Raw genomic sequence first — 23,889 nt, 5'->3', positions numbered from 1 at the left:
ATGTGGTACATGTTACTTTTCTCCGCGCTGATTACAATTTGCCAATCGCCTCCGTTTCTGATTATCTACCAAGGCGCTTTATGTACTACATTCTCAAAGATTGTTGAGGAGGATATATAATTTATATAAGATTCTAATTCATTTAAATGGCTACATTTAAATTATTGTGCTCTATATTATACAAATTACAAAACTGCGATGAACATAGTGAGATTTTGACCGCGGCTCAACGGCGAATTTGGTTTACTGGGACACCAAGCGCCTCCTAGTAGAGAAGCGATTATTTTCATTGGGTGATAACATCATAACATTCGTTATGCTCCCGCTGTAGTTTCTTGATATGGCGGCGCTGATTAAAGCACTGAGAGCTGGAAGGGTCTTGCGGGGTCTCGGCAGCGGTAAGCGAGGGAACGTGATAGGGAGTCTGGCGTTAGCATTTCAGTCCACAGTATTTGTGTTTAAAACGTTGACTAGTCACACGCGACACCTGCCGAAGGCTTTCGTATCTTGTAAATAGTTCTGCCTGCTTCCAAATGTAAGTCAGCTGGCCACTATAGAAGGTGACCATGAAGGGCAGGATTGCACTTGCAAACAGAAAGTGCATATTAAAAATCAATAACATTTGAGAATTGTGCGGTTCAGCCTGATGGCAAGGAAAAATGTTTGACTTGAAACGTGCTGGTTGATTTCAGTTGCTCTATAGAAAGCTCAGCTTTATGTTTGAAGTGGATATTCTGTCCATTGCAAAGTAATGAATAAACGCAAGCTTAACTTTGAATCAACTCTTTGTTTGTGATTGTTTCACTATCACTCAATTGAGTCTGACCCATTATATGAGAAGTAAAACCAAAATCTCAATGTGCAAAACTTTTTATTGTTGCATTGCAATACTTGACACAACATTTTTTATTATCTAATTATGGATGGAGCATTTTGTTGCATGGTAATTATATTGACTGCCCCATTACTGTTGCAGTTCAAGGCACACTCGGTCCCCAGTGCAGCAACGTGAGACGGGGATTCCATCGTGCCCGCATGTTACAACTGACCAATGACTCTAAAAGTCCCACATCTGTGCCTCCTCCGTCCAACCATGAGGTTCACACATCTAGAGAAAGCTCATCCTCTTCAGCGCATGGAGAATCTCCAGAAGATGCCCAGACGAACACCAGGTTCGAGCCCCAGTTCTCCAGACCTGATGAAATGCAAGAGTTAAACGGATAGTTCACCAAAAACTGAAAATTACTCTCTCCTCTGTGTTTCCGCTCCACTTCTCATCGGAGCTTATTCTACTCTTGTGAATACATGTACTACAGTTAGTGGAAGATACAGATCAGTTTGTAAAATTAAAAAAAAAAATTAAAAAAAAAAAAAAAATAAATAAATAAATAAATATATATAATATATATATATATATATATATCTTACACAAATGCATCCCTTAATTTCAGATGGCCTTTATTAGCCCATTACACTGCCTTGTGGAGTACTTTTTATGATGAATGGCTGGATGCAATTTTTTGGGCTTCAAAATCTAGACCACCATTCACTGCCATTATAAAGCTTGGGACAGCCAGGACATTTTTTTTTTTTATATAACTCCGATTACATTTTGTCTGAAATAATACATTCATATACACATATGATGGCTTGAGAGTGAGTAAGTCATGGGCTAATTTTCATTTTCAGGTGAACCATCCCTTTAAATTCATCAACCTTGCAGCCATTTAATCTAAACTTGTCCGCTTCGTTTGTCAAGTTTTCAAGATCAGAGTTGTGAACATGGTGAAGACTATGAGACAGAAGAACAGCTCCAAGCTCGCATCTTTACCGCGGCTCTAGAGTTCGTTCCACAGCACGGCTGGACTCTGGAGGCCATCGCAGCTGGAGCAGAGGTTTGTTTCTTAAAACAGTTATAGAAGTATTAAATGTAGGTATTAGACAATATATCAGTAATAATGTGCTCTGTGATTCAGACTCTTGGCCTGTCATCAGCTTCCACTGGGATGTTCAACAATGGAGCTGGAGATTTGGCCCTGTATTTCGTCGGGCAGTGTAATGCTCAACTTGCCGAGACACTCGCAGAGCAAAATAACCAGGTTCAGCTTGGACAGGCAGAGTGAGTTTAATATTATGCATGATTTAATATGCCAATATACTTGAGAAACAATTGTGAGCAGTGCACCCATCAGTTTAGAGGCCCTTGGTTTGAATGACTTAAACACATCTGCAGCCGCAGGACATCACTAGTTTCTCAGACTGCGCTGGTGTGATCTTGGTCCACTCTTCTTCCATAGTTTGGTAACTGTGGTGGGTTTCTTAGCCTTAACTTTATCACCAAGGATTCACAAGTGGATTATTTCTGATTATTTTGGATAAATGATAATATCACTGGTTTAAAAACTGAATCCACTTTTTTTATTGTTGTAATTAACATTAGCTTGATTCGTATTTATTATATTATATTATATTATTGGACAAATAATGCATTGATATATTGTGGATAAATAATATATTTTGTTGTTGTATTTAAAACCTACATGGATTTATTTTTTATTTTTATGCATTAGATCAGAGAAAACAGCTGAGTTTCTGAGAGATGCAGTGGAGATGAGACTGCGGATGTTGATTCCTTATATTCACACATGGGCTCAGGTATCCTCTGCCTCATGCAAACTCCGCTCTCAAAACTTCAGATTTTCCATTTTTAATAAGCAATAATTGATAAGAAATGATGGATGCCCTCAGTGTTGTGTCTCTTCTGGCTTTGCAGGCTATGAGCATCCTGCTACTACCCCACAACATCCCTGACAGCCTGAAACATCTGTCCACGATGGTAGATGATATCTGGTACTATGCAGGCGATCGCTCGAAGGACGTGAGTGGCTTCTTTAATCCCACTTGCTAAATTCCTTTCTTTGGTCTGCTCATCCATTTGTATTTCTTCTGCGTGTTTATTAGGTCAACTGGTACACAAGGCGGGCGGCACTGACAGGGATCTATAACACCACAGAGCTGGTGATGGTGCAGGACTCGTCTCCTGACTTCGAAGAGACATGGGCCTTCCTCCACAATCGCATAAATGATGTAGTTAACATGGCGAACACGGCTAAACAGGTTAAAGCGATCTCTCTCTCTCTCTCTCTCTCTCTCTCTCTATATATATATATATATATTGCTCCTTATATATAATAACCAAATTGTATTATTACTAATATACTGGATAATGTTTGTTCTAGGTGCAAGCCACAGGAGAATCCGTGGTTCAAGGACTCATGGGAGCCGCAATTACGGTAACCAGGCTAAAATCATAAACTTTTAACTAATACCAAGTCACCTTTTATGAATGGACTGTATTTCAGTGATTCTATGAAAAAAGTTGTGCACATATTTTAAGTCTTCATTTGTACTTTTATATAATTGTACAATAATCCTTAATATTAATAATTATTATAGATTTGAATAATGATATGCATTAATATAAAACAAATATCATATAATAAATTAATAATAATATTTGTAATTAATCATTTTCCATTTGAATTTAGGAAATACTTATTTAATGTTTTAAATTAGCTTAATATTTTGATGTTTCATTTTAGTGCTTGCCTGACAAAAGTATTTGAAAGAAACGTTGCTATTTTTAACTTTTTTTAGTAAAGGGAGCATAACAGTGTGCAGAATCTTTTTTCTATCATTTGATGTTTAATTTTAGAACATTTAAAAAAAACTGAAACCAATGTTAAAATGTTTAAACGTATTATTTGTTCATTTTATTTAATTATAATAGTAAGCTCTCTTCTCACTCAGCTGAAGAACCTAACAGGGATGAACCAGAGACGATGAGTTACTTCTGATGCTCCTGTCTTCATTTTGTCACATCTTTTACCCTTGGCCATGCTTCTAAACCAATCATTTGAAATGATCACTATGAAAGTGTTTGTGTTGTGATACAGGGTGGATTATAACGCTTTTAGCACTTTTAAATGGGTGAGCTGTGCCATACCTGATTCTTTTATCTTAACCTGAGCCCAATAAGCTGAATTTGTAAAAAGAAAGAATAAAAATGTAAATTGTATTTAAGAGTCCTATGTTCATACGGTTTGTGTCAGAAGAAATAAAGGGTAGCCTATTTAATGAAGTGTCTAAATCTGTTATTTTGTTGTTGTTGTTGTTGTTGTAGAGTGAACTCTTCCAAAATATTATAAATTTCTCATATTAATATTACAGTTTACAGTAGTACCCATAACTTAGTGAACATGATATTTTGAAATAATATCGTAATGACCTAATTAGTTAAAGGTTTTAATAATGCATTGTTAAAAGTCCTCAAAAAGACCCTCAAACTATGACTTCTCAAGTTTTCCGAGGACCTTTTATTTTTAACCGGAAATGGTTCTACAGTGAACACTCGCACAAGCAGGGTGTCAACGGTGTGGTAGTGTGCCAAAGAGGGGCTCGATGCCTGAGCGGATGAACAGCGTAACGCACATACAGTTATTTTATTTATTAAAGTCTTAATCTTGAGCCTAACTTCGCTATGCCGTATGCCAACCAGCCCACAGTGAAAATCACGGAGCTGACGGACGAGAATGTGAAGTTTGTGATGGATAACACGGATCTCACGTGAGTGGTGCAAGTCCCAGAGTCAAAACGATCAGTTAGCGTTTAATTAAAGCAAGTGTGTTAATGACATTGAAATTCATGTTTAGTTTGATATTTATTTTGTCACTAACAAAAACATGTTTATCTTCGGAACGCAGTTTAAGATATTTTAGATTTAGTCTGAGAGCTCTCAGTCCCTTCCTTGAAACTGTGTGAACTGTTATACTGTCCATGTCCAGAAAGGTAAGAAAAACATCATCAAAGTAGTCCATGTGACATCAGAGGGTCAGTTAGAATTTTTTGGAGCATCGAAAATAAATTTTGATCCAAAAATGGCAAAAACTACAACTTTATTCAGCACTGACTTCTTTTCCGTGTTTGTTTTGAGAGAGTTCAAAACAAAGCAGTTTGTGATATCAGGTTTGCGAACGAATCATTCGATGTAACCAGTTGATGTAACCTTTGAACCAGTTCACAAAATCGAACTGAATCTTTTAAACGGTTTGCGTCTCCAATAAGCATTAATCCACAAATGACTTCAGCTGTTAACTTTTATAATGTGGCTGACACTCCCTCTGAGTTCAAACAAACCAATATCCCAGAGAGATTCCCTGTCTTCCTGTCCTGTCTACCCCCTTGTCATATTGTATGTATGTATGGACAGGTTGATGGCTAATTTCGCTGGTACTTGTGAATAGTGACAATAAAGGGCTACAACTACTAATTAATGTACTCAAACAGTACACTGACTGAACTGCTGTGAAGATAGAACTGAAGATGAACACGGAGTTGAGCCGGATAACGAACAATAGGCTTGACTCGTTCAAATTTTTATTTTATCACAATTTTAGGAAAATATATATTTTTCAGCTGTTATGTTTTCGCATGAAACTGTATTATGGTGGAGAATTATACGAATAATAAACATAAAAAAAAACTTTTTCATTAGACATGAGTTACACAATGTGAAAAAAAAAAAAAACATGAACACCAGAGGGCAGGGTTTGAAAGGAAAAAAAAGTGCGTGTATGGCCATGAAAGAACATTGAACAGCATGCTGATAAGGGCAACGTTTTATTTCAAGCCAAACAATCCCTGAATGGATGTAACAAGTTTACAGAAAACCGCCCCGAGACAAACTATGTAAACAAAACATGGAAGGAACAAGAGCTACGCGAGTTCGACAACAGATTGTGAAATCATGTTTATTCGTCCCGTGAGTTTTGGTTGTTTCAAATACAGTATCGAGGGATTTGGAGGAAAGTGCAGTCACAAAAACTTCTCTTTGATTTTAATAATAAATTCTAGTTAAGCACAAAATTACAGCAACATAGATCAAGTGAATGCATCCTTCACAAGAAGTGTGTGGGAGACAACTATGAAGAAGAAACAAAACTCGTAGTCCAGCTCTAACTAGTCCGGACCTTCTGCGTGTCTTCATATAAAATTGGTTTTCAAAATCTAATTCTGCGTACACAACGATTCAGTGCTGCCTATGTCATTTGCCAGAAATACAAAGTATCAGTTTGCAGTTATCGTATGGTGTAAAAGTGCGGTCACGCGCTTATTGACATGACTGCATTTCTCCCGCGAAATTTCCCAAAGCAACAGTAGCTAAATGTGACCGCGTCATAAGTGACCTATAATATGTGCTCGTTTTGTTTTTCCAAGTATACACACCACACAAATCTACATTTTAACTTCTTTCTTTAATTACATAATCTAAAAGAAGCAGGTGACAGCCATTATCTCATTATTTTTCATATCTTCTAATTCACTGAGACTTATGTATATGTAAATTTCATAATATTATATACTGTACTGTGGAATACTGGCAAAGAAAGACCAAACAGTGTTCTTTAAATTTGTGTATTGCTTCTTAACTGATACCACATAGATTTTTGGCACACCACATATCAGAGTTAAATGTCATAAAAATTTCATAAATATTTCTATAAATCTTTAAAATACTGTGCTGTTTCCTAAAATAAGATATATAGAGATGATTACTCTAACTCCTCTAAGGTCGAGAGATAAGCAAACATATATATAATTTATTTCTGAATCTCTTCACTGCATACTTTAAACGGCCATAACTTCATTTCATTCACAGCCATTCTCTGTTTCATTTATCACCTTTCCCTCAGTTCTGACGTTACCCACAGTGCTTTGAATTTAAAACTGTAGGTGAAATGTAAAATGCTGGCTGTTGCTTAGTGTCTCTGTGATGTTTTAATCACAAATATGAACATTATATCAAGTCCGATTTCATACCTGTGGGATTTTACCGCATAGTATGGTGATACATCTCTGAGAAATGAATCTAACAATGAGAAGATCACAAGTAAACTTCAGATGACCTAGATATGTTGTGGGGTGTCAAACTGTAACAAGGATAGGCACACATTGCAGTTACATGTTTAAATTAATAACATTGTAAGACAGCAAAATAATAATTTCTTACAATTGTTGAGCAAAACAAAAGGATTGCAAGACATTAAATAAGGACAAGTAAAAGCACTTAGATTTTTGATTAAATGGGTAAATTAAAGTTTACACTTTGTGATCTTGCTTAAAAATTTGTTGTAGACAGTTGCAGGTAAAATAAATATTAAATCAAAATAAATACTCAACAAATTACAAATATGGAGTCTGGTATTAGTTACAATTGACGACATTGATATGTATAGATTAAGGAGGTTTTCTGTCGTTTTCTGGACGTTCCTTTTTACCACCCAACAATAAAATGATTTAGAGGATTATAATTACAAAAAATAAATACAGTGCATAAAAATACATTTTTAAATTAAGAATTCATCACGTATTTAAAGCAAAAGACACACATACTGGCCCTTTCAGAGTGATTGTGTCAGGCAGAATTGTCAGTTTCTACTTCAATTATTTTCCATTCACCCATGAAACTAAACCTCAATATTTCAGATCTTATGTGTTCCTGTCTTTGAATTTTCCAAATAAAACCTGCTGGAAATTATTACTGACTAGCAACGCTGAGCAACAACGCAAAACTAGTGTTGACTAAAGGTCCAAATAAAATGTTGGTGGGAATGCTGCAGACCTCCTTACCATATGGAAGACACCTAATAGTAAAACCACAATTCAAAGAGACTCAAGAGAATTGTTGATCATTCAGACAAACATCCTATGTTAACGTATTAAGAGACTTGAAGATTTAAAATGTTGGAGAGACCTGTTGCTTGCTACGGTTACATTTGTTCGCATGTAGGGATATTTGTTTTCAAGTGACCGCGGCCCTTCTAGGACTGTCAGAGAATGAACTGAGGGACACCTAAATGCCGCTGATCACATCTCTGAGATTCATTTATCTCTTGTTCGAAGGTGTAGAAAAAAAAAGCAAGATATTTTATAGGCAGCTGATACATAGACAAAGGTTCCCTTTTTTCCTGAAGAAATATTCTCTGTAGAATTGTCTTAGCAAAGATAGAAAATGGATCCCCAGCTCTGCTGGTTTCAGTGCATTCAAAGGAGGCCAAAGTCCTTAAAAGCCAAAGGATAGTCAGCTCGTGTTTGTAGTTTCCATACAGTGTGTTGGCTTCAATGTCCTCTCTGGTGCTGGAGCTCTTGGAACAGAAACACAGGTAACCGCTTGTGCTTGCGCGGATATTTTGAATGCTTGAGTTTCTTCAGGATGTGAGAGTTCCTAAAATCCACCGAAAGCATGATAGGACAACAAAGTGTTCAAATTAGTAAACTGAAATAAGGGAAGAGGGACAGAAGCTTATGAACAAGATGCGCAGAGTCCTGGTGAGGACGTCTGCCCAGTCTCATCTGTCCAAGAGGACTTTCAGCGCTCGCTCGATGTTCATTCTGTGACCCACACGAGTCACGCCCAAGTCGATCAGATCCTCCTTTTGCAGGTTGGGCAAGTGGCTGCCCTCGATATCATTGTCCATAAAGGCATCCCTGTGCTCTCCCAGGTTTAGGCTCTCAAGCCAGTCGGCCACGTCCTGTTTGCTCCACATGAGGATGGGTTTGGTGGCAAAGGGCTTGTTTGATGCAGCCTGGATAAGGGTGAGCGGGGAAGGGGAGCGGCTACGCCCCGTGCCCAGGCTGAGGGGTGGTGTGGGCAGACCAAATACGTCCGTCATGGTGGGGGAAGTGACTGAGGTCGGGAGGGAAGAGGCACAGCTAAGGCCAGAGTCCGGCGGGGACATGATAGGGCTCGGGGTGTGGTGGTGGGGAGGCAGGCTCTCGGCCTGTCGGCACGGTGATGGGGCAGGCACGTTGGGGCCAGGCTGGGCAGTGAAGGTAACGGTGGTGTTCTGCTGTGTACCTGAGATGAGGGATACACCATCCTGATTTCTGCAAAGACAGAAGGATGAAAGTGAGGAATATGTATTAAGTTAGAAAACATATGAGACTCAAGGGATAATGTAAAACTACATTCCTGCAAAAGATGCTAGGGTGTTATAAGGGGTTTGCAGAGCATTGCTATGTGGTTGCTAGGGTGTTTCTGGTGCTTACTGGTCCAAGTTAAAGTCTGCATGATATGGCTGCAGGTCCTTCATTCTTGTTTTGTCTGTTTCATTGTCCACCAGGTGACAATCACAAGTCCAGTGTTCTCCTCAACAAACTGCATTATATAACTAGAGTAATACCTCTAAGTAATAAAGCCTTAGAAAAAAAAACTGCATAATTCATAATTACTGAACAAATAATTACTTACTCTGTAATGTTACTCTTTTTTTCATTTTTATTTAAATCTATGCTGTCCAGTTTTCAAAATCCTATAGCTCAAGTGGGACTTAATCAATTTAATTCATTTGTTGACCTCGTCTGGAAAGCTGCCTATAAGGATGGAAGAGTTGAGACCACAGAATTAGAAAGAGATCCTAACAAAAGACATAACTGTAAAGCTCTTTATGGGCGAATCTCTCAAACCATGTCTCATGATATAGTACCTGTAGTAGTTAATTTTATTTATGCAGTTTTTTGTCCCAACAGACTTAATTTTATATCAGTAAAGAGAAAACAGAATTAGACTGAAATGTGATTTATCATTTAAATAATGCCCCAATAGAAAAAAATCCTAAAAGTCCTAAAGAAAGCATAATTTTCTTTATGCAAATTGTTATTCTTATTATTATTATATTAGGGTAAAATATGACTGACATTTCTTTTTGAGATTCACCCTCACAGGTTATATTTATGTAAAGATCAAAGAGTATTGAAAGTATGAGTGTACAGTAGGTGGTTTAGCTTTAAGGAGGCTGTGAATGTGAGGTGCTTTAGCAATGCTATGTCCTTGCCCCGGGTTTCTCTTTATACCCAAGGTGTATTGGCCTACATTTGTTCAAGTAAACCTTTACATTTGCATCTGATGTAGTACACTAAATAAAACCAATAATGGACTCCTGTGAACTCTAAATTAATACAAAAATACAAAAACATCAATAATAACATATAACACATAATTTACACTCCCAGCCATGGTTTTGAGATTAAAAAGTCCTCATTCGATTAAATAAGAAACAAGGTAACCTTACACACTAAAAAATATATTTCCGTTCATAGTAAAAATAAAATACATCTTTACTCAGTGTAAGTTAAACAGCGCTCTGCCTGGGAAACATGTGCATTTTAGGGTCAGTTCTGTGGTCTGTAAATAACAACATCATTTAATAATGAATGAGACTTGGGCTCCATGTCGATGACAAACCATTGCCTGTGCAATTTTGCAGCCATTGGTATAGACAACCCAAAATAAATGACACACAAGCTTCAAAACCTAATGAGCTTTCTCTGTAGGAATCATCAGTGGGGAATGACAATAATTATTGATTGAAAATACTCTTTCTACAGTACTAAATTCTTGAAAGTATTTTTAAAAATACTTAAAACAACAGTAAAAGGTATAAGAAAACATCTTTAAAAATAAAAGGCAATTTTACACAAAACTTTAGAACGTATGTTTATTATAATGCATTGTGCTGTTGTTCTGTATTAAAATCAGTTTTAAGTCATAAAAAAGCTGCTGATATTGGCAGTATAGCAGCTCAATAGGTTTTCTGTATATTGGAACTCTTTATAACCTTAAATGTTTTAGTCAAAATGAAATATAAAAATCATTTTTAGATGTTGCTTAAGATAATCTAGGGATGTCTTGTGGGAGCAGTTTGGCTGATGTGACAACAAAGCAACAAATGAACCATGGTGTAACAACACGTGCGTGCACACACACACACACACACACACACACACACACACCTCCCCCCTCTATGGTACGGTCTGTGTTCATCATCACACTGACGTTGCTCAGCTTGTCCTCAAGGCTGTGTTCTTATTATTGGGTTGCTAGGCAACTCTTTCGTTCTCCAGCGGAGCACACACACTAATCTGAGAGCCTAAATGTAAGCCTGTGATCCAGGAAGGAAAGAGGGCATACCTCATTCCGAAGTGAGTCCTGGATCCTGTCGGAGAGTCTAATGCTTCCCCTGGCTTTGGTGCTTTTTCCTTGTTCACATGCTGCAGAACTGAATTGGCTTCAGGGCCATGGGGTCCTTTCATCTCCGGAAGGTCCCCCCACAGCTTTGAGGTTCGTTGCGTTGGTGTTTTCAAGGGTTCTGGTGGAATTGATCCAGGGGGCGGAGGTGGGAAAGAGGAGGGCATTCTGAAAGAGCTCACATTCTCCTCAGGCAAAGCGTCCTTGTAAAGTGCGTTGCTCTTGATGGCAGGTTTGGGTTTTGGTTTTGACAGGATTTGAGACCTGTCCACCAGAAAGGCTTGTCCATCTGCATAGACAGTGCATGTGTCCAGAGTCTCGCCTCCTTCAGAAGACAAGGTTGAGATACTGGACACAGTAGAGATGGTGCTGGTGGTCTCCAGTTGGGGGTCACCGCTGCTCCGGCTGTCTACCTCAATGCCAGAGTCATTGATTTGTTCATAGGGCTCTAGCGGCCCTGGAGGGAAGCTAGGAGGTGTGCAGTTTGTGAGGACCGTTGGTCTTTTGATTTCGGAATTCCCACCACCTAACAGGGGATAGTAGGGAGCAAGAGAAGGTCCTTTTGTACCATTCGTTTTCTGTTTGAGCAGTTCAGCTAGAGTCCCTGTCTGGTCTTCAGGAATGTCAAAACTGTTGGCAAACTCCAGTGGGGGTGGTAGGGGTTCAGCAAAAACAAACTCTTCATCGATGTCGACAGAGGCCAAGGGCGGTGGAGGGATGCCGAAGGGCAGCTTGACAGGCTCATCCACTGAGCTAACAGTTATGATGGTCTTGCCATGTGGAGCAGCTGATAGCGCCTTGGGAGCTGGGGGGTTGGTGGGAGCTGGCTGGTTGGGGTCGCGAAGCTCCCCAGGGGTGCTGTCGGGACTCACTGCCTCGTTCCTGTCACCCTCAGACAAGCTGTTATCCTCCGATTTTGCCCCATCTGTGGTGTGTACCATCAGCAGACCAGCTGACTTCTGTTGAGAAGTGTCCACAATGTCAATCAGCATGTTCTTCTTCTCCTCAGGCTTCTTCTCAGGCTTGCCCAGATCGAGCTGGTACTTGGATTCGGTCTCATATTTGGACTCTGTCATCTGCCTCCTCAGGCCCCCACGTGGACGGCCCATGGTAGCAGTACTTGAGAAGCCAACTTCCACATTTGGTCTAAGCTTTGTGTCGATAAAAAGAGGTTTATTGAGATCAAGTTTGGATGGGTCACTCTTTAGCGGAAGAGGCTGTGATTGGTCCCTCATGGCTCTGTCTCTGGCAGCTAATGCTAAAGCTAATGGTGAATTGGGGTCTAGTGGCTTGCCTGTTACTGGATGAACGTAATTCCCACTTCCTGAGCTGTAGGTCTTATGAGCAGGCAGACTGATTGGGCTGTGTCCTGTACGGGTGTTCAAAAGTTCCCTTACCATGGTGGGCTCAGGGCTGTTGAAGTCCGTCACATTGCCACCACCTCTAGGTATGCTAAGTAGTGATGAGGGAGGTGCCATAAGCCTACGTAGCCGCTCATCGCTGCTAAACATGCCCTCATCAATAGACTTGGAGTGTCTGAGACGTGGAGCTGGGGTAGGCACCATGTCCTCATCACCTGCATCTGTGGACTTAAAAGATGGGGAGTTGCGATGAGCATCAAGCCTTTTCTCCCGGTCTCTAACTGCACCGGAAATGGCAGCTGCAAAGGGACTGCCTGAGTTTAAGCCATCTTCAGGACGAAGTTGTCCTGGGTGATCGGGTGTGGTCGTCTCAATTTCCATGCTGCTCCCTTGACTGCTCTTACCGCTGCTGCTGGTGGAGGGCTCTTTGATTATTATGGTCGGAATTGGGATGGAGCAGGTTTTCTCAGGACTGTCTTCTACGTTGGGCTGTTTGACAAGCATTCCCTTCCTTCTGGCAGGCTTGTTGGGCACAAACAGTCCAGCTTGACCCATCTTGCCCACATCAGAGTAAGGGTTCTCCGGAATTTGGGCACGGCGCATATGAAGACTCTGTTGGGCCGTTGGGCTGTGATTGTACCCCTCGGAATCGTACTGCTCTGGACTGTCTCTGTAATACATGCCCTGATCTCTCCAGCCAGAACCTTCACCTCTGTCTGGGGCTGTGCTGTTTGCATTAGGGCTCTGTGAAGTAAAGCCTGGTCTGATGGTGCCATATCCTCGACCAGCTGGGACAGGAGCATTATTTTGAGGTGGAGATGGAGGGGAGATGGCTGGTGGGGGTGGAATATCCTCTGATGTATCAGGCATTGAAAGGCTTCTTGTAAATTTCAACATTGGAGGAGTTAGGAACTGCTTCTCTTCTTCGGTTACTCCTGTAAAGGAATGAAGGAAGAAAAATCAACAAATCAACAAGCCTGGGGGTGCAATCTCCATCCAAAAAACAATAAATGTGATGCCACAAAGCGACTGATACTTGAAACTACGTCACATCAGTGAAAATCCTCCAGCAAGAGTGGGCTGTCCACTGAGTGTAAGTAAACCAAATATTTGTATAATTTTACAAAGAGCTGAAAGACTTTTGTGTGCAATTTATCAAGAACAAAAAAGGACTGTGTAAAGATGTACTAAAGCAACAAAACAAAATGAAACAATCACACACCTATAGACGTTTGCCGTCGTATGGTTCCTTTTAGTACACCCAGGAAGGGGCCTCTAGGACTCCCTGGCTGTTGTGGCGAGCCTACTACTGTATCCTGACTATTGCAGAGAGACTGCAAAAGACAGAATAAGGCTGACATGATAATAAGTACAAGCAGGATACTTTAGCACTTTAAATACTGGAGCACTTTAGCAGAGTGTCCATTCAAACTAGGCTTAAAATAATATGTTGAAATTATTTCATAAACCAGATTAAGATGAAGAAATAAAAATAATCTCAAGCATTGAAGCATACTCACAAGCCTGTGCATAACTACACTTTAAGCATTAAATACCAATATATCATGCAATGGTTTTACCAGATTTGTGAAAAGACATATTTGCATTTAGGCTACAATACAATTCTCAACAATGCCATAGGAGACCAAAACTCTAGAGGACATTTGACATGGTATGCTTACATTCATTTCAGTGCTGACAGCAAAACACTTGCTAGTCGGACGTGGTTTGACTGCTGCCACCCTCACATCTGCATTTGAGTTGTCCCACATGGGTTTCTGGGGTGGCACAACCTCATCCACTTTATCTGTAAGACAACAGCATCTCAAATTAGAAAGCTGGGAGTTTCATTTAAAATAAGCTCAGTATCAAATATTGCTAATTTCCTCTAACAGGATCCTCAGAACAAGGATCCAAACCGAGAAAGAGAGGCAACAGAAATAGGTACAATGACAATGGTCAAGGTCAAAGCCGTGCAAGCGCTTCCTGGTTCCGTTGTAGAAATCTTAGCACTTCTTTCAACGGCCACTGCGCAACATGCTAGCATTTTTTAGACAGCTCCCATGCATGGGATGATTACTTAGTTTGACTTGAAATACAATCCTCTTCTTCAGACCCTCATTATCTGAAAGCTGATCATCTATACAGAAATGGAGGAAAGGGAGATTCAGAGTCTGATTTCCTAGCATAAAAGTCATCAAGACTGAATCTGGTAAGTTACACACTCAACAAAGCCCCCTATACATCTGCCATTAAAATGTGTTTCATATCTGGATACTCTTTAACTGGACTTAATTTATACTTTATACTGTTCTCTGCAAATACACTTAACTTACTTTTGAAACGTTTTCACAATACATTTTTTTAATATGGTTTAAAGGAGAAACAAAGTTAATACTAAAATGAGTGACCAGAGTGCACAATCATAATATTTGTTGTGTTGGATAATGATTGTAGTACAGTAAAATAAATAAAATGTGCATTATCATTTACACCTATTTTGTTCTGATCACAATACACCTTGGATGCTATTTATGTGGTCAAGTACTGATCTGGAAACACATGTCAATGTCAGGACTAAAGGGGGCCACAGTTACACCTCTTCACTCAGCATTAAATGGATATATACACTCAGGCTTTAAATATAAAATCCCATCATATCCATGAGGCAAAACTGAATTTAAAAAGAAATAAACACTACCAAAATTGGCCATTCAGGAGTCTAGTTTATATTCATAACTGAAAGTCTAATGAAAATCTAAGACTGCGGGAGTGCATCTATTTTGCATATGCATCAATCAGGGGCTCCTATATAATACCTAAATATGGATTTAAAATTACTCTCTTTAATGAACAGTATGTACAAAGCTGTTTTAAGGACACAGCAGGAGTGCTTTGCAGCCAGCCACATTATGTAAACATAAAACTAATGCTTACAATGTCTTAGAAAATATCTCCAAGAAAACAAAGGAGTTCATTCAGCAGTCTAAAGACGTTTATATCTGTGCAACAGTCACACATAATCATATTCCTGGTCAGTGCTAACAGTGGCGATAGCTTTACACTGAAAATATGGCATTACATTTTGCAGGTGGAACGTTTCTATATTAAACATATGCAGCATTATTTCCATGGCAACGTCTTGTTTTAGACTGATTCAAAGCTGGAGTGGTCCCTCATATGAAAATAGTTAAAACATAGTTCTTTAAAGGGAGAAATTATCTTAGAATGTCCAGCTTTAGGATTTGATTTTTTCTGTGAGGAGTGAAATGGAGGCAGGATCTACTATATCAGTAAGAACAAGGCCTTGTATCTAAAGCAAGGATTTCAGCATGGCAAATTCAAGGCTGTTGTTTTCTCAAGCATATCCTTTTTATAATACAGGGCAGGTTGTTGAATAATATATTCTTACATTGCACTTTTGAAAATCTTGGGGGTCAATAAGTGAAGCTAAAGGCTTGTGGAGCATTTTGCAGTGTAAACACACTGTTTTCACAATAAGCAGTCTTCCACTTTAACTGGTAAATTTTGATTATAGGAGAGAATACAAATTATTTGCACATATACTAAATCATATAAAAAAAGTTCAATTGTGTGAGACAATAAAATCACTACTGTTGCTAAGCTGAGGTGACACATTTAAAGAGTGCTTAGGGAAAACTCACCCTTCTTTTTCCTCAAAGTGGCTTTAACATAAAATAACAATTCAGCTTTATTCAAGTATTTAAAAAATCAGAGATAATTTCCAGAAAACATGACGAGGAGAACAAACGTTTGGAATACATTGTATTCCTCCACATGGCATTGACCTGTGCATAATGTAATGCCATTTTAGACGAAAAGCAACAACAAATCCATGCAGTTAACTTTCCAACACTACACAAGACAAGTAGGTTAGTTTCCAATATAACAAAGTGACAAAAAAGACAATTCATTTCTTATTACACAATTTAAACAAAAATTTGTATTTGCTTTTAATACTGCTTACCCTTTGTGACACTGTTTAATTAGTAATAATTAAATCAGCATGACCCATCAAACCCTAGATTTAGCTGTGGTCACCAGAATAAATCCTTCACAATCAAGGATTCGCTCAGGTGATATGTGTCATGCTTTAACACTGAATGTGAATGTAGTACTTTTGTTTTCTTTAGCGGGAACTACACGAAAACTGAGTCACACAATGTCCATCTAATCACAAATCCCCATCTTAAATATATACAACAAAGTTACATGCATGCCAGGGGAAGCACAACATTAGAATTTATACATCGACTTGTAAAATTTGTGTAAATATATATATATATATCGTACCTTTATCCACTTTTAGGTCAGCATGCAGCAAAACAAAACAACATCATCAAAGTTCATTTCATAGTGAACGGTTGCTGTAGAATAACAACAAAAAGTGTCACAGGTTAAACACACATTTGTAGGGACCGTACACAGGACATGATTTTGCATTTAGAAATAACTAGACACAACTGAACGCAATGGATTATTATTATTTTTTTTTTTTAAATCTTAGTTATATAAAGTTACTAAAAAAAATGCAGGTCTCATGGTGTGAGACACCAAAAACAAAATGCAATGCAATACCTGCCAAGACAAAATGCAAGAACACAACCTGTGTGAATGGTACTTTAGCTTGTAAAAATGTATTAAGTGACACCAGACACTGGATGAGATGCTTCTGCTTGGCATGACTGGACTTACCTAGGTCTTCTAGCTCTGAGGTCATAGATTTTGAACGCATGGACAAGGCTGTGGAGGGAGCCCTCCGTGGTGGCGGTGGTGCTATAGCAACAAACCAAAAACATACAGCGGGTACAGTAGATGCTTAGCCATAGGCTGTAGCATCCCCATTGGGAGGCATTGTATACACAATTAACTTATGCCAAAGTTTGTGGATTCTCATTTTAAATAATAAATGAGAGAAGAACTTAAAAACACAAATTAGTAGTGTTAGTAAAATCGGTGATTAGCATAACTACCATTAGAATTATGGAAAAGCAATGGTTAGAATTACATGAAAGAAGTTTTTCAAACAGACGACTAAATAGGTAGTCGGGAAATCATGAGTAAATCAAGACGTTTACCTTTCTTTCGAGCCGTGTCATCAGGGTCTAGATTTCGACTGACCGTCACCACTTTGATAATTAAGTGGTTGCCACCGTGACGAATCATGTTGACAACTTGTTTGTGGCCCACTTTGACAACATTGTCCTGGTTCACCTATATGAAAAAAAAAAATTAAAAAAAGAGAAAAATTTAAATTTCAGGCATGTTCAGATGTTCACAAAGCAATAATTAGTCAAATGCACTGCTGTGCACAATTCCTTTCCCGCTTTTTGCAGTTTAAAAACAATGAAATGGCTTGACAAACAAATTTGGACATATCATATGTTCATTTTGTTGAAAAAAGTATTTTAAGTCACACAGCCAAACCTTAGCTATTTCAGATCTGACAGCCTAGCGCATACAGCATATGTACAGTAAGTATATAGTGTCTATTTGGTATGAGGTGAATAGGGAGATTTTCAGAGGTATTAATAATTTTATTCAGCAAGAAAGCGTTGGTCAAAAGTGATAGTAGACTTTTACTCTTTAACAAATTCTATTTCAAATAAATGCTGTTCTTTTGTCAAAGAATCCTGAAAAAAATGTAATCAGCATATTAGAATGATTTCTGAAGGATCGTGTGACATTGAATGACTGCTGACAATTCAGCTTTGTCATTACATAAATAAACTGTACAATTTTATTTCACAACATTACTGTTTTGCTGTATTTTTGATGAAATAAATGCAGCTTTAATGAGCATAAGAGTCAAAGGGTGAAATGTTCATTTATTTTATTGATAAATGTTTATTGTACAAACAAATCCACATGAGCAAATAGTTGTCATCGATATTTTCAGGGGGGGGGGGGGGGGGGGGTTAAAAAAAGAAAAAAGCTATACTGTATAAATGTATATTTAAACTGATTTCATCAAACTTTAGAGGTACATTCGCATAAATATAATTTTATTAGACAGACTAAAATCCTACAAAACTCCAATTTGATAAGGCTTTAACTACTGTATACATCATAGTGGGGTAAGTTAATTTTAAGCATTCAGCTACATGATGCTCACAACTTTAAACCACGGAATGTTTGGAAACAGTACTGTATTTATTTATTTTTATTCTGAACTGAGCAGCGCTTGTTTGTGCAAGACTCATGGCAGAATGTTGTGGGTGGATGAAAAGTCATTGCTATGGAGTTCAGAATGGTTGCTAGGGTGTTCTGGAGGGGTTGCTAGGTGGTAGATTACTGACCTAAGCCAAATATCAGCATTTTTTCTTCCAGGAAAAATGGAAAGCCTGAATGTGTAGAAAATAAGTATTACACCTAACATGCCACACGATTTGGCAATCACATTTGTAATTCCCAAACAAACTCAACCTAAATTACATACAATAGTAGTATTGATAGTCACTTCAGCAAGCAGCACTAATTACTACCATAAGACATTGATATGCTTTGATATATATCGACAAATAAAAGGCATTACAGGCAAATTAGAGAGACACCCCAGCTCCTGTGGCATTTCTCAAGCAAAACGAGAAACACAGGCACTACGAAACAGATAAGCTGAGAGAAAATGAGACAGAGAGATTTTAGAATATGCCTTTTACCGAAGAAAAGGTTATGTGAATAAGCTTGGGTAACCTAGGAAACAGCCGAGGAGCCGAAGTCGTCTTCATGACGAAGAGAGCTGAGCTGCTTCTTTTATTCCATCGCGTGTGTTTGTGTGATTCAGAAATGCTGCGAGTGTGATGGAGAGCAAAGGACTACGAATGTGATTGTATGAGAGCTATTACCATTTGTTCCAATTAAATAAAATTAGCTTAAGTTAGAAAGCAAGCCATGATTAATGTGGGATTGGGAGTGAAAGGGCCACACGGAGAGCCAGGTCTGTTAGTAAAAGAAACAGCCTTTAACGTCAATCACTGTTATCTTTTCTACATCTCTCCTTAATTGTGCATTTTCATACAGCACATTCCAGAAGGTCCCAGAAGACAAAATAACCCTGCATTACATCTTAGAGCTTGACCTTATGGCAGATGATGTAAATTTAGAGAGATTGAGAAGGAGAGAGAGAACGCTCTGTGAATCATGAGCACTAATCGCAACTCATGGCAGTGCAGATTTTTGCAGCTCTCTAGATTTGGTGAGTGCTGGAGGAAGGCGCTGGGCACAAATTTCCTAGCATTTCACTGACCTCCAGTCTCTCGGCATGACACACACTGGTAATGAGATTTGGGCTCATTTAGGAAGTGCTGGGACCAGATGTAGATAAAGCTCAGAAAACAGCAAAATCTCAGCATGGCCACTTCATCTTAATAATCTCATTATGCTAGAACTGAGCCAAATTCAACCAAGCTGAGCCATCACAAAGGAACATGATTTTGAGTTGTTTTAGATATCAGGACATGGAATAATCTCATATCACCCTCATATTGTTCCAAACATGTTTGTGTTTTTTTTCCTTAAGATACAAAAGGATAATTTTGAATAACTTGCAGGTTAGAAGTGGCCACACATTAACAAAAGACTATGGCATCATATCTTATCATGTAGACTACTTTAATGGTACTTTTATAGTGTGTCTTGTCTTTGACAGCCCACTGGTAACTGAGTTATCATTGCAGGTATACAGGTTTGAAGCAACATCTTTATGTGAGTAAATAATGGAAATTCTGTTATAATTTGTTCACCCTCATGTACACTTAAAATAAAGGTTCCAATGTTCCAACACATTTGAATAAACTATAGAATGTTTTTCCACTACAAATAATATTATGTAATAGTAATAATATATATAAAATAGTAGTATAATAATAATTGTTTATATTGGTCATGGCATACAGTAGTTCTATGTACAAGCATATTTATTCTATATATAGGATAAGCTTTCGTTACAAAGGAACATGTGTATATTATTTAAAATAATTTTATTACATGGGGGGGGGGGTACAGTTTGTTCATTTGCAGGTGAACTGTTCCTTTAAGAGTTAACCATGTTGATCTGAGTCTCTGTGTGTCACGAAAACCAAAATCAGGTTAATGACAGCTTGGGATGCAAAACTGGATTTAAGAGATTCTTTTTCATACATACACATCTAAACACAAAAAAAAGCGATTTGCAGTTGTAAAATTTTCATTGATTATAACCATTTGTGATTTCACAGCACAATTACAGACATAAAAACTTGACGCATGCACATACCGATCTTGACTGATGCATGTGTGTGACGTGGTTAGCAGCCCACACTTGATTAAAATCTGATGAAATTAGCAGGTGGTTATTCTCTGCACACAGAGTCAGTACACAGGAAATAAACCATAGAACGATAAGCCTTCCATTTGGCTAATCATATCAGTTCTGCTCAGGGTCAGTCTGGTCACATTGTCTCAATGCACATGTAGAAAAAAAAACTACAAAAAAAAAACAAGAACTCACAAACCAAATGATTTTCATTGCTTCTCTGCAGTCCCCAGATGCATCACACAATTTATGTTTGCTGTTCTATTTAAGGACCTTTGAGATTGTGTGTGTGTGTGTGTGTGTGTGTGTGTGTGTGTGTGTGTGTGTGTGTGTGTGTGTGTGTGTGTGTGTTTGTGTGTGTGTGTTCACGTGCTGTTCATCCAACTTAAGAGTGTGTGTCTGTGTGACAGAAAATCTACAGGGATCTCCATATTTCATAAAGGATGATTTTGTGTCACATCTGGTCACTTCCAGAAGAATAAAGATGTGTACCACACACACACACACACACATATATATATGCACACTAAGCAATTATGTAAGTCTATGTTCACCCTTGTGCTTACATAATGCCACTCTGTGAACTAGGAGACCCCCTCCAGGTCTCTGCACATAGACTGAAGACACTAACTAATAGTAACAGAGCAGTGAGGATTCACGGACAAGCGAATACTTTTACTATTTTATTTAGTCCATTAAAAAACCAGGAACCACTCGTCTACAGACCAGCACAAAAACATCTAAACTCATTTTATATATATACAAGAAGCCTGGAAAATATAATTTATGAGGTTTTTTGAAGCAGGTTTTGAAAATAATACAATTAGGCCCAATGTTAGCAGGAATATGTCACGTCCAAATCCAAAACTGCTGTATAAAAAGGGCAAAAATAAATAAAAAAGGGGGTGCAAATATGTGCATGCTATCCAGCTCTTGCAAGGTCTGCTTGTATCTTATGAGTGGAAAATTAAAATAAAACTTTAAATTAAACATGCACTATTTATAACATGCATTTAAGCAATTTACAGATATAATAAATATATATATATTAAAAACGTTTAGATATCAGATATGTTTGTCTGATATTTATACACTTTTTAAATTAAAAAAATAATAATTTGATTAAAAAAATCTCTGATATAAAATGTTATATGCTTCAATCAAAATCGGTCATCAGATCAAGCATCTATACAGCTGTCACACATTCTTAAAAAAAAAAAAAACAACTCATACAACTCAAATTCACATGGCTCCCATCTCTTAATCCCCAAGTCAAATCCACTATCATTACCAAAACATGACCCAATGCAACATCGCACTCTCTAATACAGCCTAGAGAGCTTGCAATCACTGCACCGATGGTTTAGAGATTTACAGAAGGTTGTCAGAGGGCAATCATCTAGCCCAGATAAAACTCTATCCCTTCAAATGAAATCCTCCTCTTCCTGTTACTTTCCGGAAAGAAGGGCGCTCTTTTGTCTTGAGTAGGGATAATTATGAAGAGTACAGGGGATATGTACACTCACTCACTCACACACACACACACACTCACACAAACACTTAAAGCCTCATCCATTTTCCTGTCTGCACTGCTCTATGATAGTAGCACAGTGATCGGCTTGGCTTGGCCTGTACTTAAAAGGTTATATCTGTGGTCAAGTCCTCTATAGAGGAGATTAAACACAAGATAGTGTGAAAGACTAACTGAGATTTTCCATTAAAGATAAAGTGCATGTCTAAACAGCATTTCTGGGTCTGGACATAGATTAAAAAATATTTGACTTTCATTAAAGCTGCAGTAGGGAACTTTTGACGCTCTAGTGGTTAATAAACATAACTGCTTGCATCTTGCGGAAGAACATCGTAGCCGGAACTACTTCTCTCTGTTTATGTCTATGAAGAATCACAAAGGTACTGGGTTACTCCGTCGCGGTATCCCCGAAGCAATCTAAAATAGTCCGAATATAAACACTTATTATAGGTGTACCCTAGTGATTCAGGACAAGCCAAAAACACGGTTTGGAAAATGGATTCATGGTGTACTCACTTATTATATACATTTTTCTACATTTTGAACACAAACAAAGTTACGGACCGCAGCTCTGATTGGTTATTTTTTACCGGGAGCGATGGAGTTTCTGCAAATGGCAATAGGACCACTGGGAGGAGCCAGAGGAGCTTGATTTTTTCACAGATTATCTGTTTCATATTCTACTGTCAGGACATAATGACAGGTTTAATAAATATGTAAAAAATATTTTTTACAAAAGTTCCCTACAGCACCTTTAAGTTGCATCAAGATAGGGTTACCATGATATTTCTGAATACAAATTTGTTGACTGTTCACAAATACTTTGTTTAACCAGGATTAAAATTTAGTCACAGTTTGGTTCAAGTGAACTTGTTCACACAGGGAGTAAGCTTTCTTAAAGTGGTCATATGTTGCGATTTTAATTTTTCCTTTCTCTTTGGAGTGTTACAAGCTCTTGCATGAAGAAGATCTATGAAGTTATAAAGAATAAAGTCTCAAATCCAAAGATATTCTTTATCAAAGTTAAAACTCCACCACATCCCCTAAAACGTTTCATTCATACACACCCCCACGTTTACATCTTTTTTTTTAAGTTCATTATTTTGTGTATTTGGTGTAACAGAATATGTTTGACACTCTTTAATTTTCAAAAAACATTATTTTATTTTTTTATTCATTAATTATTCATTATTTTTCAAATACTGTACATTATTGTCTCAGATGCATAGTTTTCTACAAATTCCCTCCTGACAAGCGCAGTCTGTTCTGATTGGCCAACTGGCTCAGTGCATTGTGATTGGACGAACACCGCAAGCACTTGTCGGAAATGACCCCTTGAATATCCCTAAATGCAAGCCTTCCGAAACAAAATGCAAGTATTACCATACAAATACTATTTACCAATTTTAACTGTTAAAAAAATAAATGTACTCTCAAATAAATGTTACAAGTATAAAATATTTGATGTAATTGATTAATTAATATGATATCATAGCTGGATTCATTATAATCGGTATGATTTTTAAATGTTTTTGAAAGCAGTTTCTTATGATCACTAAGGCTGCATTTATTTGCTCAACAAAACAATAATATTGTG

The 23,889-nt window shown here is 38.0% G+C and overlaps 2 protein-coding genes and 1 long non-coding RNA gene across 5 annotated transcripts in view; 2 read left to right on the top strand and 1 right to left on the bottom strand.

Moving 5' to 3' along the window:
* The first annotated feature begins 158 nt into the window (after positions 1-158).
* On the top strand, positions 159-4,137 carry LOC127947236 (ubiquinone biosynthesis protein COQ9-B, mitochondrial-like). The gene is made up of 9 exons (XM_052544220.1): positions 159-398; positions 977-1,172; positions 1,760-1,895; positions 1,977-2,119; positions 2,571-2,655; positions 2,774-2,878; positions 2,962-3,117; positions 3,240-3,293; positions 3,811-4,137. Exons 1-9 carry the CDS (start codon positions 341-343, stop codon positions 3,844-3,846), a joined length of 969 nt encoding a protein of 322 aa, XP_052400180.1. The 5' UTR covers positions 159-340; the 3' UTR covers positions 3,847-4,137.
* A 289-nt stretch (positions 4,138-4,426) lies between these two features.
* LOC127947338 (uncharacterized) overlaps positions 4,427-23,889 on the top strand; it is a 23,939-nt gene continuing 4,476 nt past the window's right edge. Inside the window, exon 1 of the long non-coding RNA XR_008151276.1 lies at positions 4,427-4,626. This is a non-coding gene — a long non-coding RNA (uncharacterized LOC127947338). The remainder of the gene's footprint in view (positions 4,627-23,889) is intronic.
* Positions 5,795-23,889, bottom strand: part of LOC127947337 (SH3 and multiple ankyrin repeat domains protein 2-like) — a 71,981-nt gene continuing 53,886 nt past the window's right edge. For 2 of the 3 annotated variants that reach the window (XM_052544408.1, XM_052544406.1), the window contains 6 exons: positions 17,547-17,682; positions 17,164-17,244; positions 14,130-14,254; positions 13,670-13,781; positions 11,030-13,382; positions 5,795-8,946 (listed from right to left, as the gene is read on the bottom strand). In XM_052544408.1, coding sequence (XP_052400368.1) covers positions 8,409-8,946; positions 11,030-13,382; positions 13,670-13,781; positions 14,130-14,254; positions 17,164-17,244; positions 17,547-17,682 — 3,345 coding nt within the window. In that variant the 3' untranslated portion in view covers positions 5,795-8,408. Of the gene's footprint in view, positions 8,947-11,029; positions 13,383-13,669; positions 13,782-14,129; positions 14,255-14,527; positions 14,588-16,112; positions 16,134-16,761; positions 16,771-17,163; positions 17,245-17,546; positions 17,683-23,889 lie in introns of all 3 variants that reach the window. The other variant, XM_052544407.1, reaches the window with a different exon arrangement.

Source organism: Carassius gibelio, chromosome A25 (assembly GCF_023724105.1).
Source record: "Carassius gibelio isolate Cgi1373 ecotype wild population from Czech Republic chromosome A25, carGib1.2-hapl.c, whole genome shotgun sequence".
Classification (NCBI taxonomy): Eukaryota; Metazoa; Chordata; class Actinopteri; order Cypriniformes; family Cyprinidae; genus Carassius; species Carassius gibelio.
This window is presented reverse-complemented; position numbering and strand designations above follow the sequence as displayed.